The 19079-nt window shown below is 44.4% G+C and overlaps 1 protein-coding gene across 5 annotated transcripts in view; it reads left to right on the forward strand.

Annotated features, from left to right (window-relative positions):
- Positions 1-19079, forward strand: part of SNX29 (sorting nexin 29) — a 596714-nt gene that overhangs the window by 35106 nt on the left and 542529 nt on the right. For 4 of the 5 annotated variants that reach the window (XR_011564017.1, XR_011564016.1, XM_019987972.2 and 1 more), the window contains exon 4: positions 13137-13261. Coding sequence is in view for 3 of the 5 variants with exons in the window: in XM_019987972.2 (XP_019843531.2) it covers positions 13137-13261 (125 nt within the window). In the remaining 2 variants the exon portion in view is untranslated. Of the gene's footprint in view, positions 1-12900; positions 13006-13136; positions 13262-19079 lie in introns of those variants that run through there. The other variant, XM_070779680.1, reaches the window with a different exon arrangement.

The raw sequence follows: 19079 nt of genomic DNA on the forward strand, positions 1-19079 counted from the left end.
GAAATGGCAACCCACTCCAGTGTTCTTGCCTGGAGAATCCCAGGGACGGGGGAGCCTGGCGGGCTGCCGTCTGTGGGGTCACACAGAGTTGGACACACTGAAGCGACTTAGCAGCAGCAGCAGTAGCAGCAGCAGCAGCAGCAGACCTTTCTTGCAGCATCTGTAAAATTAGATAATGAGGGTTTTCCTGGTGGCTCAGTGGTAAAGAATCTGCCTGCCAATGCAGGAGGCTCAGCTTCAATCCCTAGTCCGAGAAGATCCCACATGCCGTGGAACAGCTAAGCCAGTGCTCCATTCTATTGAGCCTGTGCCCTAGAGACCACGCTGCACAATAGGAGAAGCCACCACAGTGAGAGTTCACAGACCACAACTAGGGAGTGGCTCCTGCTCATGGCAACTAGAGAAAAGCCCTCGCAGCAATGAAGACCCAGCACAGCCAAAAATAAATAGAGATAGATAAAATAAAATAGATAAACAGATAATTAAAAAAATTAGGTGATGATCATGGTATCAACTTCCTGGGATTGAAGTGAGGATTAGATATAATAGTGTTTGCTTGACACACCCAGTGAGAACTTACTAAGTGCAATACATTTTCTTCCTGTGACTAGACATACCAGTATTTTGGCTAATTTGGAAACTAAAGGCTAGAATGATTCTCGTTAATTCCTTCATTCAGCAGATACTTATTTGTAGTCCCTGAGTTGGCATTGGCGCTGTAAGCTGGGTGAGATGGCTGCCGTTCTGAAGGAACTCAGAGTTGGGCCTGGGCAGTGGACCTGTAAACTGCAGACAGTCACGGTGGCCTGTAGTAATAATTACGTAGTATAGACTCGAGAGGCGAGCAGGGTCTTCAGTTGTCAGATGGGCAGGATGGGACTTCCAGGCAGCAGGAGTGGCAAATGCAGGGGTGTGAGAGAAAGTCTTGGGATTGTGGATGGTGTGTTGTTTGTGCCGGAAGTTTGGCTGGAAAGTCAGTAGATTCTTGACTTGCTGTTATAGGGAAGCATTTGCACTTTATCCGATAGAGTATTATTTTTTAAACTATGGCTATTTGTATAAGATTTTCACAATTTTTGCCACTCCCCTGTACTGTTTGTGCCAGAGATGGGCTTGAGGTGGAATTTTAAGGCCTCCCTTTTCTACTCAGGTCTTGTCAGTGAAATCACAGATTGATGGCTGCTGAAATATTTTTCTTGTCATAGTAAAATGATTAACCTGAAAATGTCATTTTATGGTCCCCCTGAAATCGTCATGTAACCCGAGCAGAATGTGGCAGGAAGGAAAATGGTGTTGTCAGGTTCGCATTTCAGGAGGGTGGCTTCTGATCAGCAGCCAGGGGGGTGGGCCAGGGAGATGGGGTCGGGGTTGCAGTGAGAGGGGGCTGCTCTGCGCAGTGGACAAGGAAGCCGAATAGAGGTGGTGGCGCTGGGAGAAGGGACAGAAAGCTTAGGGTGAGCCTGGATGAGGCTGACTGACCGGGGGATGAGACCTAAATGCTCTGGCTCTAAGGTATGGCCAGAAACCAGAACAAACGTGTATTGTTTTAGATTTAGTTTATTTTTTTTAAAAACAGCATTTTGGGGGGCTCTAATAATAGGCTGCAAATTTTATTCTGATCCACCTTTGCTTTCCCAAAGATGTATCTATACTGCGGGGTGGCCTGCATCTTGCCTGTTTCTTTGTTTCTTATTGGAGTACAGTTGATTTACAATGTTGTGTGAGTTTCAGGTGTCAGGCAAACTGATTCACTTTTGTGAATATATGTTGTTTTTTGTTTTGTCTCCAAATTGTGTCTGACTCTTTGCAACTGCATGGGCTGTAACCTGCTGCCAGGCTCCTCTGTCCAGAGGATTTCCCAGGCAAGGATACTGAAGTGGGTTGCCATTTCCTTCTCCAGGGGATCTTCCCGACCCCAGGGTTGAACCCACATCTCCTGCACTGGCAGGCGATTCTTTACACTGAGTCACCAGGGAAGTCCATCTGTCTATCTACTCTTCTTTAGGTCCTTTTGCCATATAGGTCATTACAGAATATTGAGTAGAGTTCCCTGTGCTATCCAATAAGTCCTTATTATTATTTTATGTAGAGTAATATATATACCGGTTCCAATCTCTCTCTCCTGCACAATCCTCCACCTCCCCCTGCCCAGTAATTGTAAGTTTGTTTTCTACATCTGTGACTGTATTGTTTGTTGAAAGGAAGCTTTTGGTGTGGAGTTTTCTTTCTTCCAGGTTATGGGCTCTGACCAAACTGGGAGATCCATTGGCCACTGGACCTGATGGCATGTCTCTGCTTCCTCATTTCCCGTTTATTCAGTCCTTCTGCACTGAGGGTCTCTTGGCTTTCTCCATCCTCTTTTTCCCTTTTGCTTTATCAGCTCCCTAGACTGATTCCTTCTCAGCTTTCACCTCCCATCCCTGACTTTGAAGCTCCTCATCTGCCAAAAGAATCCCAAGGGCAAGCAGGTGTTTGCATCTGGACCAAAGCTGGGGGGTCTGTCTACCCCAGAGAAGACAGTTGCTGTGTTTCTGTATGTGTGTATTTTAATAAATTAATATTTATTTATTTGTTTGGCTACACTGAGTCCCACCAGGGAGGTTCCTATAGTTTTGTGTTTCTTTTTTTTTTTTTTTTGGCCAAGCTGTGCAGATTGTGGAATCCTACTTCCCCAACCAAGGACTGAACCCACGCTCCCTGTACTGGAAGTGCAGAGTCTTAACCACTGGACCGCCTGGGAAATCCAGTTACTGTATTTATTTTAGTAACTTTTAACAATGGTCAGAAATGATTTAACTCATTTAAAAATAGGTTATTTTTCCAGTTGCGGGTTCCTCTGGTAGAACATTCATCCTATTTCTTTTTACATGCCCATCTGCCATCCTCAGGCCTAATAGTATCTTGAAAACTGTTGGCTTGTGGGTTTTCACTGTTACCAAGCTTGCATTTTTTTCCGGTTCTTTGTTACCTGCTTTTTTTTTTTTTCCCTCCCCCTCTTTTTTCCTATCCCATCTCTTCTCCTTCCCTCTGGATAACTTATGTTAATGATCAAGAATCATTTGTTCTGTGTATTTCTCCACATTCTTAGAAATAAAATACACATGTGTATACACACACACACGTACACACTGCCTTCCAAAAATTCAATTATATATAATGTTCTGCATCTGTATTTTCTCTCTTGGCACTATCCTGTCAAATCCTTTCCAAGTTAGAGTTCTAAAAATTCTTCTTAAAAAGCTGCCCTATATTGTATTATGTGAAACGTACCAACAGGTGCCTATGAAGTAATACTGACTTTAAGTCCAATTTTTACTACTGTGGACAGTGCAACAGTAGACATCCTTGAGCATCTTTTCTCATGTATTGAGGGTTTTGTTTGTTTGGCAGAGATTTCCCGGAGCTGAGTTGCCGGGCCATAGAGAATGCGTTTATTTTTAACAGTTGTGGTCAGGTATCTTTCTAAAAATCTTCTACTGGTAGTGCATGAAACTGCCCTTTTCTTCCTTTCTAATAATAGTTTTGAGTGTTGTTTTGAAGTCCTGTCAGTCTGATGGGTGAAAAGAGGTGGCTCACTTGTCATTGTAATTTGCATCTGTTGATTGCCAGTGAATTTCAGTTTTTTTATTTTTTTTAATGTTTGTTGGCTATTTGACTTTGCTCTTTTGTGCAGAGGAGCTTCATATTCTTTGCCCTGTTTCCTGTTGGATTATTTGTCCCCTTATCAGTTTGTGAGAGCTCTTTGTGTATTACAGTAATTAATTAACCTTTCACCTGTTTTTTTGCATTGCACATATTTTTCAGATCTGTCCATTAACTTTGTAAGCACAGATAATACTATCTATTATAATACTACATTGAAATTAAGAAAAATTATTTTTGGCTGTTCTGGGCCTTCATTACTGCGTGTGGGCTTTCTGTAGTTGCGGCAAGCAGGCTTCTCATTGCAGTGGCTTCTCTGGTTGCGGAGCACAGGCTCTGGGTGCACGGGCTTTAGCAGTTGTGGCGCACAGGCTTAGTTGCCCCAAGGCATGTGGAATCTTCCAGCCCCAGGGATCGAACCTGTGTCCCTTGCATTGCCAGGCAGATTCTCAACCACTGGACCGCCAGGGAAGTCCTTAAAATTCTTTACACAATTAAATGTTTCTTTACTGGTCCATATACTAACCTGCCAGTTTCTGGGTTTTCAGTGTTTTATGATCTTCCTCAACGTTGGAGTGTGCGTGTGGTCTTTAACATTTTCCTGTAAGATTTTTACTGTTTACAGTTAAGCCTTTGATCCTTCTGGGATTTATCTTTGTATAGTTCCTGGGATAAAATTAAAACCAGTTTTAGTTTCTTCTAGACGGGTGCCACCTTTCTCAGAGATCTTTTTGGCTCTTTATCCCTGGTCTGCCGTTTACTTGCGTCCCATTTACCTAGCACAGCGAGAGGACGCTCTGGGCCAAAGCAGGGAGGACTGATTGAGAGCACGGTGCTGATTTGACTCACTGGCCCACGGACCCCTGGCTCAGCAAGGAGTGGGCGAGAACCTCACGTGTTGGCGCTGCCATGCTGTGGGTGAGCAGCCCAGCCTCACCTCCCAGCCCTCATCACCCTTCTCTAGACGTGCTGGCCTGAGTTGCCAAGGATGCTTCCATCCTCTCACATGAATGTAGATGATGCAAATAACTGAAGTCCACTCCTCTTCCTCTTTCTCTTCTTCCTCCTTCAGATAAGAATCCTACCATGTCTGTTACTCTGTAACTTGATTTAAAAAAGAAACAAAAACCTGGGCATGTATTATGGACCTTGTTCCAGGTCACTGGGTAACATAACGGTGCAGCCTGCCGTCAGTGGCGTCTCCGTAATAAAGGACAGCCAGTGCCGGTTTTCATTGGGTAGTTCCATCGACTGTGAGGCGCACCTGGATTTCCGAGGCCTTAAAATGTGTGGAGAAAGGTGCTGTGTAGGTTGTTTAGATTTGGCATCTCATTCTTTGAAAATTTCTGCCTAGTGTTTGGCCGTGCGGCGGTCCTGTAACTTATTAGCGCTCTCCTGTTGGTGGGCGTTCGGGCTGTGTCTAGCTTTGTCTCTGCTTTTACTGTTATAACAGTGCCACAGCAGAGATGGTGGTTGTGTATATGTCTGCTCTTGCCTTCTCATGCTTTTATATTTGTTTATTTCGGCTTCTAATTGTGAGATGATTATGGAGGCATAGGCAATTGTAAGAAATAGAAAGATCCCATTTATCTTTTACTCACTTTTCTCCAGTGGTCTTACCTTGTAAGATTCTTGGATGGTAGGTATTTCAAATTTTGCTGATTTCACTTGTGTGGGTGTGTTTAGCTCTGTGCAGTTTTATCACTCTGTAGGTTCACGTGTCCCCACCACAGTCAAGATACAGAATAATTTAATCACCACAGGGTTCCTCCTGTTTTTTCTTTTCTTATTTTTAACCATACCCACCTCCCTCCTGTCCCCTCCATCCCCGTCCCTAATTCCTGGCCACTACCACTCTCTTCTCCAGTTCTAAAATTTTGTCATTCTAAGAATGTTATGTAAATAGAATCGTGCAGTGTGTAACCTTTTGGGACTGGCTTTTTTTTTTTTTTTCCCCCAATCAGGGTAATTTCCTTGAGATTCATCCAGACTGTTGCATGTATCAATAGTGTATTGCCAAGTAGTAGTCTCTGGTCTGGACGCACCACAGTCTGTTTATCCCCTGAAGGATGTCTGGGCTGTTTTCAGGTTTTTGCTACTGCAAATAATGCTTCTGGAAACGTTTATGTACAGGTTATTGCTGTGACCCTAAGCTTTCGTTTCTCTGAGATAAGTACTCCAGAACACAGTTTCTGGGTTGTATGACATTTGCACATTTAGCTTTATAAGAGACTGCCAACCGTTTTCCATATTGACTATACCATTTACATTCCCTCCAGCAACGTGTGAGTGATCCAGTTCCTCTGCATTCTTGTCATCTTTTAATATTCTCGTGATTTTCTATCTTAGCCATCCTGTAGGTGTGTAGGCGTATCCAACTGTAGTGTTAACATGCATTTCTGTAACGGCAAATGGTGTTGAACATATTTTCACGTTCTTGGACATGTGTATCCTCTTTGCTGAAATGTCTGTTCATGGTTTTTGCTCATTTCTAATTAGTAGTGCTATTATTTTTATAGGATAAATTCCTAAAAGTAGGATTGCTGAGTCAAAGGGTCTGTGCTTAGTTGCTGTCCGACTCTTGGTGACCATATAGACTATAGCCCACCAGATTCCTCTGTCCATGGGATTTCCCAGGCAAGGATACTGGAGTGGGTTGCTATTTCCTTCTCCAAAGGATCTTCCCGACCCAGGAATTGAACTGGCATCTTCTGTGTCTCCTGCATTGCAGGCGGATTCTTTATCCACTGAGCCATCTGGGACAAAGGGTATAGGCTTTTAAAAAAATGATATTGCCTGATCTCTTTGTAGAGAGATGTAGCAATTCACATTCATATTCCTATCAACAGGACCCACTTATTTGTACTTTTGCTAGATCTGTGACTGGTTTTAAATTGATAGTCCCCAGTTGGTATCTTAGTATAGATCTGTGACTGGTTTTAAATTGATAGTCCCCAGTTGGTATCTTAGTATAGATCTGTGACTGGTTTTAAATTGATAGTCCCCAGTTGGTATCTTAGTATTGCAGCACTTTCCTGGTCACTAGTGAGATTGAATATTTTTTCTGTGTTTGTTGGGCAACTGTATTTCCTCCTTTCATGGTTTATTTGTTCACCTTCTATAATAGTTTTTTTATTTTTCTACCTGTAGAAACTCTTCAGGTACTATGGCCTGTAATTTTTTTTCCAGTTATGTGATTGTAAATATTTTCTCTAGTTATCATTTATTGTTTCACCATATTTATCATATCTTTTGCTATATTGAAATGTAAAACTTTTTTGTGGTTAATTCTATAAACCTTTAAAATTCTGCTTTGAGAGTATCCTGTCCTGCAGTTCACCTATATTTTTCTCTATAATTTTTTACAGTTTTATTTTTCTTGTTGGTGTTGTTCAGTTGCTAATTGTGTCCAACTTTTTGCTACCCCCATGGACCGCAGCACACCAGGCTTCCCTGTCCTTCACTGTCTCTCGGATTTTGCTCAAATTCCTGTCCATTGAGTTGGTGACGCTACCTAACCATCTCATCCTCTGCTGCTCTCTTCTTCTTTTGCCTTCAATGTTCCCCAGCAGCAGAGTCTTTTCCAATGAGTCAGCTCTTTGAATCAGGTGGCCAAAGTGTTATTTTTATACACTTTTATATTTTCTTGATCTTGATGCACACTTATATATTTTCTTGATTTTTATGCATGTGGAATTTAGTTCTGTGGTTGTTTGAGACAAAAGTTTATTCTTAATTTTCTTTCAGCCCTATGGCTACTTGTGTCAGTGCCACTGTTAAATAGCTCATTCTTGCCCATCTGAATTGAAGTACTTCCATTATTATATATAAAATGTTTCCATATTTATTTGGATTTTTTGGGGCAGGGAGGTTCTCTATACTGCTCTATTAATGCTTATCACCGTACCCAGAACCACACTGGACCAAGTTCTTCTTGTGATTAGTATTGGAATTGTATTAAATGTATATGTTAATTTGGGAAGAATTGACATTTTTATGTAAATAAATCTTCCCATTTAGGATAGCAATGTTTCTATTTATTTTGATCTTTATACCTTTTAAGAATATTATGGTTTTATTCATATAGGACATGTATCTTTCTTATTAAAAATATGATTTATTTTACTTTTGTTACTATTGTGAATGTTGTGTCCCCTCCACCATTTTGTTGACTTAAAAAAATCAACTTTTAATGTTACTGTTGCTTTTATTGCAACATTTAAAATTTGCTGGTTAAAAACATTTTTATATCTTTTTGTAGGTCTCCTTTTTTTGGCTTAACTTTATAATCTATGCTTTTAAAAAATGCCATTTCAAATTCTCTGCATATAAATAATGATTGCATGAGTTTTTTTTCCCTCAGTATAACTTTGATGCCAGATTTTTTCATTCTTTGTAGCTCAGGGTAGCAATGTTTCTGGTTCTTGAGATATGAATACTTTTTAAATGCAAAAAAAGAAGCTAAGTGAGAAAAACATAGAGGTAAGAAAGACATCACCAGTAATTATTTTATCAAGTTGCTGTTAATTTTTTACATAATTCCCTTCAAATTTTTTTTTTTTAGTATAGTTGAAAACATACTTAATATACAGTTGCATACCCTGCTTATGTTTCATTTCATATTGTAAACCTGTTGGCTTATCATTATAAACTCTTGATAAATATTTTAAATGCTAAATGGCATTCGATTATATTTTGTATTATCATTTAACCAATTCCCCAAGTGTCAAATCTTCATGTATTTTTAACTTTCCACAGTTGCAAAGGATGTTTTGAATATTTTCATTCTGAAATCTTTATCTGACTTGTAGATTACAGTTGAGGATTGATTGGTGCTGGTAAAATTCAGCCAGAAAGGATGTGCACTTTGCTGAAAATTTGTAAGGCACAAATGTAGGGCGTGGCCCACTGCAAATGACTGTCATGTGATGGCCGTGTAGCAAGGCTGGTTGATTGCGCCGTCTTAAATCGGAGATGTGGCTACTGCTGTCAGTGGCTGGTTTCCGTGGGTACAGCCGGCTCTGTTCTGGGTGACTCTGGAGCTTCCCACACGAGGACAGTCCACTCCGTTTTCACTGCTGTACTTGCTCTTCACCAAAACATTCCAATGAAGCTGTAACATCTGAAAGGATCAGTTTAAAGTTACGCCCTCTGTCACCAGGTTAATCTGATGTGGTTCTTAAAATGCAGCTTTTATTACTGATCCTGTCTGTCTCACATTCACCATAAATGCCTCATAGTTGCCATAAAAAAGCACAGGATTCTTAGGACTCTTATTAAAGATGAATGTGATAGGTTAAGCAGTCTTGAAATATAGGACGCAGCTCAGGAAGACCAGTGCCTGCAGAATTTTAGCAGTAAAGCAGTTAAGCTCGTGCAAAGTCCAGCTGTGCTGCTGGTGGTGGGAGACAGCTTTGGCAGGAGAAGGTTATTTCAGTTTTAGCAGGAGAAGGTTATTTCAGTTCCCACTCGTTAACTCCTTCACTCCTCCATCAGGGTTTTACTGAGCACCCTGAGAGCAGGTTTTATTATTTTGTTTTAAGCAGCTTAATTGAAGTCTAATTTACTTACCATAAAAATCTACTCCTTGTACATGTACAATGCAGTGAATTTTTAAAAGTAAATTTATAGAGCTGTGCAGTCATCACCCCAATTCAGTTTCAGAACATTTTCATTACCCCAAAGAGTTTCTTTATGCCAGTTTACAGTTAATCCCTGATTCCAGCCTTAGGCGAGCACTAATGTAATGGGTTGGCCAAAAAGTTCTTTTGGGTTTTTCCATAAGATGTTAGGGAAAGGCTACCCACGCCAGTATTCTGGCTTGGAGAATTCCTTGGACTGCAGTCCATGGGGTCGCAAAGAGTTGGACACGACTGAGTGACTTTCACATAAGATGTTTTGGGCAACCCGATACTTGTAGTTTCTATATATTTACCCTTTCTTGACATTTCATGGAATCATACAGTGTATGGCTTTGGGTCTGATTTCTTTCCTTTAGCATTATATTTTCAAGGCTCGTCGTTGTTGTAGCATGTGTCAGTACTTTATTCCTTTTTATTGCTTAATAGTATTCCATTGTATCAATATAGGGGCTTCCCAGGTGGCGCTAGTGGTAAGGAACCTGTCTGCCAGTGGTAAGAGACACAGGTTCTATCCCTGGGTTGGGAAGATCCCCTGGAGGACATGGCAACCCACTCCAGTATTCTTGTCTGGAGAATCCCATGGACAGAGGAGCCTGGTGGGCTGGAGTCCATAGGGTCGCACAGAGTCGGACATGACTGAAGCAATTTAACACACACACATGCATGTATCAATATACCACATTTTATTTATCCACTCATCTGGTAAACAGCTGTATACATAAAAACTTGAAGTGATTTTCTTGGCTGGTGTTTTTTTTTTTTTTTTAATTAAAACATCCACTGTTAAGTGCCCTGCTTAATTAAAAACATGGCCAATTCATTAACTCAGATAGATGTGAGAAAATGCTGTGGAGGCAGCCAGTCCTTCCCCCCACCCTCAACGTGGGTCTCAGAGAGCACTCAGGGGAGAGCATCCTGGAAAATAGGAGAGACTGAGCTGAGAAAACAGTGAGCTCCATGAAGGCAGGTGCCCCGTTCTGCAGGAAGGATCATCTTGCCGAGTCAGATGAGAAGAAATGGAACAGCTTCAGGTGACGTGATTATAAGTCAGTACCCATAGCACGCCCACTACAAGATGAAGGGTGTAGATTCCTGTGGTTGGACAAGTGTGTTCTCTTTGGTTCCCTAGTCGTAACTGACCTGGATTCCACCTTATACAACATCTCCAGAGATGCCCCTCTTACCTAAGTAGACGTCAAGCCCATGTTCTGAGTTCTTCGAGGGGAGGGACAGTTCTGATCACATACATCGCAGAAGCCAGGCGTCCTGCCGGGTGCTGGAGCAACTAAGACGATTGAGGCGTGATCCTGGCTGTCAGGGAACTTGAGTTAGCCAGAGGAGACAGCGGTGGAGAGCAGCTTGTTCATAGAGAGATTAGCCAAGTGCTGCAGCCTGAGGAAGACTCAGGAAGGCTTCCTGGAGGAGGGGCTCCTTGAGCTAAGTCTTGAATGACCTGTAGATACAAGCTCAGGTCAAATGGGGAGGGTGAGAAATAGAATGGCCTTCAGTAAGGCAGACATTATGTAACAAACTAATTATAGGACTAACGCCCACCTTGGTTTTCTGCTGCGTTGGGCTGATTGTGACCTAGGTGCACCTGGAAGGCAATACTGCTGACGTAACCCAGACTTCAGGGGCTGGGTTAATGCTGTTCCCCTGCATTCCATTCCCTTTAGAGGCCAGATGTTATTATAGAGTTGGTGGGGCAGTTATCAACTTGTGCACTGGAGCCAAACAACCTGACTAGGATTGTTGAGTTAATCATTGTATTTGCTGATGATTCGTTTAAAGATAGAGGCTGTGGTTTAATATGGAGACCTCTAAACACAGACCAAGGTTCCCCCTCCTCCTCCTCGCCCCACTGCCCCGAGACAGGGCCCTTGGTCAGGCTCCATTGTATCATGCCTCTGTTTTGGTTTCTGTGAGGTTTAATTTTGGTGGGCGTCCTAGCTTTGCAGGGAGCCCTCAGCAGTGTGCCCCTGTGGATACACAGAGAGACTAGCATATGCATATCTAATGTCTGAGTGGCATCTGCCCAGAGAGGAGGATTGTTTCAATGCGGGGGAGTCTTCTGGGGCCGAGGTTCCTCACGCTTTTACATACCTGCCGAAAAAGCATATACAGAGCACACGCTGTGTGCCAGGCACTGCGTGAACTAGCTGCAGGGGGGCCAGGAGGACCAGTAGGAGTTGGAAGCCAGGTGGTGTAGGTGAGGACACGAGTTAGGTTTGGGATGCAAGAAGGGACTCCTTCCTTTGGAGGGCTGACTTTGATCATTGGCAGTAGTAGCCTGGAAGGCTGGGATGGATTAGTGATGTCTGCCACAGGCACAGACTAGAGAGTCAGTGTACATGTGCTGTGTATTTGCTGGTACTGTGTTAGGGTTTCCTGGTATAGACAACACTCGAGTAAAGGTGGCATATGGGAGAAAGTGGACTTTTGTCTTAGAATAAAGCCTGTTTGTCGTGGTACAGAGTGTAGTGGGAACTACCTTGGGTAGCGTGGGGGTGGGTAGGTCTGGAGTACGGATATTGCTGTTAATTATGTACTTATTATGTGCTCTTACCTGTCTCTAAGCCTCAGTTTCCTGACATGTAAAATGCAGGTAATAATACCTGCTCCAATCATATCATCATGGGAGTAGCTAGTGAAATCATGGATGTGAAAATGTTGACCACCCATAGCGTGATAAATACTTGGAGTATAATTGCTGCATGTGTGGGGTGGGGGTGGAGCAGGAAATGCCTGCAGTTAGGCAGGGATGAGCCAGGTGGTGGTGGCCTCAGGGTCTTTGCACTGTGCCCCTCTGCCCAGCCTGCTGCCTCTTGTCACGTCTAGGTCATGACTCTAAGGTTACCTCCATTCAGGCCACACCGTCTAAGCCTGTTCTTGCCTTGGCTCTGTCTACCACCTCATCTTGTTTTATTTTCTTCAGAGTTCTTGTCAACTGATAGGATCTGGTTGGCTTATTTGGGCATCTCTCCCTGCTAGAACCTTGTCTGTCTCACTCCCACTTTTGTATCCTCAGAGCCTAGAACAGTGCCTGGCACCCGGGTCGAGTTCTGGATTTCCTAACGTTTGTTGCCTGAGTGAATGGAAGAGTTTCTGAGGTCCACAGATCCAGCCGGGTGGGGGCCCAGGAGCCCTGGGGGGACTGTTAAGAATTGAGTGTGGTTATGGTGACCTCATCTCTGTGAACATGTTCCTGAATCTCCCATTTCTTTGGTTATTGAGAAATAAATTCAATTAAATGCACAGTAATTGTAACTTAATTGAAAATTCCATCAACTCCAGATCTGCCTTCAACAATGTAATCTCTTAACAACAAAATAAAGAACAAGAATCAGAATTCATATTATTTCTTTAGGGTATGTAACAGGCCATGAAATTACACAATGTTTCCAATTTGGCAGACCTGCGAATTCAATCTCTTAGAAGATAATCTTGTTTCATAAAGGACATGATATGAATTAGAGTTGAAACTTGCGAATTGGATACAAATTAACACCCAACCCCTCCCGCACACAACTGATTTGTTTTTAAATTGGTTTTTTTCTCCCCCACCCCCGCTGGCTGGCACCAATTCCATTTCCCCTTGTCTCTTGTGAATTGTTTCTGTGCTTTCACCAGTCTGATGAACAGGGGCTGGACTGTGTGGGGCTGCCCTGAGTTAACCTGAAAGGAACACAGATGCGGAGAGCTAGTGGGGAGTCACTTACATGTCAGTTACCTGCTTGTAAATCCTGGCATCTGATGTGTTCCTTCACTCGCTCCCCTGGGAGATGCTGACACCTCCCTGGTTGTTTTTCTCCCTTCCCGGGGTGGACTGATGAATCACTGGTTCTCTTGCAGGGTAACCTGTCTGTGTGCCCAGTTTGAAGCCGTCCTGCAGCACGGCTTGAAGAGGAGTCGAGGGTTAGCACTCACGGCGGCCGCGATCAAACAGGCAGCAGGCTTTGCCAGCAAAACCGAAACAGGTACTCCTCGGCCGGGTGAAGCCCAGAGCATATCCCTTCCTCTCTGCCCTTTTAATTTTTATTTATTTTTTAGTAGCAAGCAAGGCAGTCATTGTGCGGGACTGCTGGGGGCAGGAGGCCCGTGGTGATGCGGAAATCCACGGTGAGGATGTCTCACCACAGTCAGTACCTGTGTTGTCTGGCACATTAATTGAAAGGAAGTCACCCTTTGTGCAGAATTCTCAGAGCCACGTGTTGGTGGTCTCAAGGGACTCGGTGGGGGCCTGCCGCTGAGGTGCTTATTTCCCCAGTGTGGTGTAGCAATTGGTGAGAAGTGAATAATCTGTTCTGATTTGACGCACAAGGATGGCACGGCATTTCATAATTAAATCTGTCTTCAGTAACAGTGACAGAAATCAGGCAGATCTCTGAGCTTAGAATTCTGCCACCATCCTTTTTAAAGTTGTCACAGCATTTCGCTTGTCCTGTCCTCTTGTGTCTCTGAATGACAGGAATGATGCTCGTAATAATAACTCTTAGCACCCATGGGTACTTAGTGTCAGCCTGGCATGTTGTTAGTCTTAAATTAACTCGCTCAGTTCACAGGACAGTTCTGCGAGCGGTCGGGATCTTCATCTGTGTTCTCTGCAGTGCAGCCATTATTTGTTCAGTGGTTTGCTTTGGATCTGAACTTGTTTTTGTTTTCTTTCTTAATTAATTTATTTTTAACTGAAGGACAGTTGCAATACTGGTTTCTGCCCGGATCTGAACTTTTTTGTTTTTAATATTTATTTGTTTATTTGGCTGTGCCGGGTCTCAGTTGTGGCATGTGGGATCCAGCTCCCCGACCAGGGATCGAATCCGGGACCCCCGCTGCATTGGGAGCGCTGAGTCTTAGCCACTGGACCACCAGGGAAGTCCCTGGATCTGAACTTTGAAGTGTATCACGTTGTATAAAAACCCCCCACACCCCCGATTTTGAAGAGCAGGTTAAGACCCTGCTTGTGGGTGCCACCTTGAATTCCTGAATCTTGCTGCTGTGACGTTAGTGTCCCTGCTGAGTGAAATGGGTTACCTTCTGCTGGTCTACCTCCTTTCACATCGAGAAATCAGCCCTGGCTGTGTTTGGTAGAGCCGTCTGGAAATTTTCTGCCCACTGCCTTTCCCTCTCACCCAAGTTGGCATATCTCCCTTCCCCTTTCTCTCAGCCCTCCATCAAGTCTTTGATCCTGCTCATCTCACCAGTTGCTCTTTTTCAAAAATGAATGTGGTTCCTCTTGGGCCTGCAAGAAGGATTCCTGTCATCATTGATTTTTCTTCCACCTTCCTGGGTCACAGTGGGCCAGTTCAGAGAAGAGCCAGCTTCAAGAGCCTCAGTCCTGCTTGGCCTCCTTGAATGTCAGCCTCAGTAGTCTCTGTGGCACTTAAAAAAAAAAAAATTTTGTCTGAGCCAGATCTCAGTTGTGGCGCATGACATCCTTGATCTTCTTTGTGGCATGCAGACTCTTATTTGGGACGTGCGGGATCTACTTCCCTGACGGGACTGAACCTGGGCCCCCTACCTTGGGAGGGCAGAGTCTTAGCCACTGGACCGCCGGGGAAGTCCCTTGGTGACATCGTATGTCCAGGACACTTCCCTGAGCTCTGTGTGGAGGTGGTTTAGGGCTGATTGATGGCTATTTGAGGACATGGCTTTTCCGAGAGTCCCCCCCAGCTTGTTGGCCCCTCTTCCTTTTTATGTCCTTCTTACTGTCTGTGGGGAGCTACCTTGGAGAAACTGGTGTGGAACGGACCGCAAGGCTATGGACAGTTCCTGGGCATGGCAGAGGCAACCATGGCTTTGGAGTCAAACTCCGAGGGTAAGCCTGGCATGACCCTGGGAAAACGCCCCTCCGTACCCTCCATTTTCACTTGTAAAGACAGAGCGTCTCTCTCCCTGGGGGGTTGTCAGGCGGATTCACATGATAACCTCATGTGAAGCACCTGCTTCATTTCAGAGACATGCGCACCCCACTCCAATTGTTTAACCAGTTACCTTCTCCCAAACACCCTTTACATGTCTAACCTCTTTCTCCATCTCACCCCTTCTTGAGGCTCTGACCTTTTGACCATGAAGAATGGCTCTTTGTATTCCCATCCAGACTAGAATTCCTGTCTTTTTGTTACTTGGCCCTGAGGATCACAGAAGCACCTACACATTTGCGAGGCATCACCAGCCTTCGCATTCTCACTGTTTCCCTGCATCTTAGCATGATTTCTATCCTCGTGTCTTGGAGACGCTGATGAGCGAGTAGCCTCTGGCTTTGTTTCTGCTGGGGAGTGTGTGCTGCACCGTCTCCTGGCCAGTTAGAAGGGAAGCAAAGACCAGACTAGTTTCACACCTGAGTGGCTGCCAGGGGCTTCTGTCATCTTTGTTGGCAGCAGTAATTAACCATTCACAGGTGCAGGATGGTCCTTGGCTGATTAAAACCTCTTTCCTGCCATTGAATGTTTGATTAAAAACCTCATGGGGGAGGGCAGGTGTTTTTTCAGCTGCTAAGAGTTGGGAAAGATCAGGTCAATGGCTTTTTATGGTTGTTCTTAAAGCCGTTGGAATGGCCTTGCCAGGCAGAATGGAGAAAATGAAATCCTGAGAGATGGATCAGACAGAAATGAGCCTTGTCCGGCTCCCTCGTCCCTCCTGGCTGTGGGGCTGGGCCCTCTGTGTAGCTTAGTGATCGGGAAGCAGGGTTGAAATCCCCTCTCCACGACTTGTCACACACAAGCTCTCTGGGACATCTTCTCTCTGAGCTTCTGTTTCCTCTTGTGTAAAATAAAGATCGTAGCAGGATCTGCCTCGTAGGGTTGTGGTGGGGGCTTGAGGCCTTGGTATTGATCTGCCCGAGCTGGTGCATGGTGATAACATGCCAGTTACTTTCCAGCGTAGGTGATGGTGTCCTTGCTTTTCAAACGATGACCCTGAGTCTCAAGTTAGTTACTAAGTTGCCCAAGTTCCCGTCTACAGCTGGTAGATGGCAGAGCTGAGGATTCCAGCCCAGGTCAGACCCATGTCAAATTCCTGGCTCTTCCCTGCTCCCTGCCTCCTCGGGCAGCCGGCCTGATGCCCGTTATCGCTCTTCTGTGGACCTCTCCAGCTCTGTTAATTGAAAGTGACAGGAGAGAATGAGTAATGGTGAATTAATCCACAAGGCTTGTTGCATTAGCTCTGTTTCTAAATGAAGAGAGAAAAGCTGAACTTCAGCGTAATGACTGAACAAAGTGACATTGTTGGAAATCACAATAATGGGATAATGCTGAGAGTCTACCAGGGGCATGCCTGCTGTGTTTGGTTGTCGGGGGTTCGGCTGCATGTAGGGCTGAATTTGGAAGTTGGTGCCCTCGCATAGTGTGATTTTTAATTGATTTGTTACAATACTACTTATTTTGTGTATGTTCTGGTTTTTTGGCCCCTGAGGCATGTGGGATCTAGGCTCCCTGACCAGGGCTCGAACCCGCACCACCTGCATTGGAAGGTCAAGTCTTACCCTGGACTGCCAGGGAAATCCTTTGTAGAGTGCGTTTAAAAATTTGTTTTTAAGATTCTAGCATTGAAAGATTTTGAGATCTTATGTGGAGATATGGGTTTGTAGGTTTTCTTGAACCTGGACCTGCGACTTTGGGCCCACGTTGACAGTTGACCCCGCTGGGGGCCCCGCACCCCTACCCTCTGTCGGTGGGCCGGAAGTGCTTCATCCACCGCAGTCTGCGCCCTGCCCTGTGGCCCCTGACCCTCGAGATGGCATGTTGGCCACCGTTTATCCTTGTCCTGTTAGTACTGTTCCCCCTCTTCTTATCAGAAATTCAACAGTTTTCAAGAGTAAACCGCTCCCAGGTGGTAAGCCACTGAAGCCAGTTTCTGGAGTGTGGGAACCATTATCTGTGTCAGATTTGTTCAGCTTTATCATTGCTTTCAGGGCGAGGATTTGTTAACCTTCTCACCGGGCTGTAGCGGAAAGTCCGTTATTTTTTGTTTTTGTTTTCTTTTTGAATACGCTCTTGTTTTTGCACGGTATCTGGTTATTTTCGACTGGATGCCAGATGTTGTGTGTGAACAAGGGTAGAGATACTTTGAAGTTTGGGATGGCGCTTTCTTCAGAGAGGGTTTATTGCTGCTTCTCAGACAGTTAGGGCAGAGGGAGACCCACTTAGTCCAGTAAAGGGTCAAGCCGGTTCACACCTGGGCTTTAGTATTTGTGACGGCCCATGCATTTCCAGGGTGTAGTTTTTTGGGGTTTCCAGCTTATATCAGCTTCCTGGAGCTGCCATGGCAAATTTGCACACCATGGGTGGTTCACCAACAGAGGGATAATTTACCTTTTCACAGTCTGGAGGCCAGGAGTCCAAAATCTAGGTGTCTGCAGGGTTGGTCGCTTCTGGAAGGCTCTGGGGGAGGGTGTGTTCCTGGCACTCGGTGCTTGTCAGCAGCCCCTTGCCTTGCAGCTTTGCTGCTCCCATCGCGGTGTGTCTTCACATGGCCTTCTTTCCTTTGTGACCGTGTCCCTCTGTGTCCCCTCCTCTCCTCAGGTGGACACCAGTTGTATCAGACTAGGCGCCCTCCCCCCTCCCCGGCTGCGGTATACCGCCTCTCAACTAATGACATCTGCCTAGAGCCTTCCCCCAAATAGTCACATTCTGGGGCTCCGCGTGGACTTGAATTCTGGGGGGACGTAGTTGACGTGCTTACCAGTGCCCTTCTGCATCTGCAGGTCCTGACCTGTGTTTTCTTTCCTTCTTCTCCTTTTTTTCTTTTTTAAGACTGTGGGAATTCTGAAAGCTCCTCTTCTCACCAGAGTTGCTCTGTGGTTGGCAAAAGCCTCAGAGCAAAACCTGGCTCTCCATGTAGTTAGGACTCACGTCTGTAGACTTCCCTTCTCTTTGGGATCCGAGTTCCTCATGTCTTTCCTATCTTTGCATAGCTCCTAGGACTTCAGTTTTCTTTTCTTTTTTTTTAAAAACAAGTCTGGCTTTTGCAGTTGCTGTTGTTTTTCTGGGGAAGTTGGTCTGGTTCAAGCGAGTCTTCCGTAGCTGACGGTGTGTCCTTGAATGGTGCTGCCACCGTGTGCTTTTCCCGTGGCCCAGCGTGCCTTATGTGTGCGTGACCATCCTCAGTTACCTTTATACCAGTCGGGTACCAGGATTTCCTCCTGGGATCAACTGTAGTCTGGGAAAGGGAGTCTGCAGGCAGTTTTCCTTCCGCTTTGTGATGATTTTAATCCCCACCTATATATTGTATATCTCCCGTTCCCTAGTTTGCTGTCTGTTAGGTGTTTTTGTCTTGTTTGTTCTTTTAATTAATTTTTATTGGAGTATAGTTGCTTTACAATGTTGTCTTAGTTTCTTCTGCACAGCAGAGTGAATCAGCTATACATATTCATATAATGCATCTTTTTTAGACTTCCTTCCCTTTTAGGTCACCACAGAAACTTGAGTCGAGTCCCCTGTGTTACACAGTAGGTTCTCATAAGTTATCTATTTTATTACATATAGTAGTGTATATTTGTCAATCCCAGTCTCCCAATTCATCCCACCCCTCTCCCTGCCTTGATATCCATACATTTGTTCTCTACATCTGTCTCTATATCTGCTTTGCAAATAAGTTCATCTACACCATTTTCCTAGACTCCACATATAAGTGTTAATTTACGATACTTGTTTTTCTCTTGCTGACATACTTCACTCTGTATGACAGTCTCTAGGTCTGTCCACGTCTCTGCAGATGGTACTGTTTCATTCTTTTTTATGGTTGAGTAATAGTCCATTGTCTATAGGTACCACGTCTTCTATATCCACTCTTCTGCTG

This window comes from Bos indicus, chromosome 25 (assembly GCF_029378745.1).
Source record: "Bos indicus isolate NIAB-ARS_2022 breed Sahiwal x Tharparkar chromosome 25, NIAB-ARS_B.indTharparkar_mat_pri_1.0, whole genome shotgun sequence".
In the NCBI taxonomy this organism is placed as follows: domain Eukaryota; kingdom Metazoa; phylum Chordata; class Mammalia; order Artiodactyla; family Bovidae; genus Bos; species Bos indicus.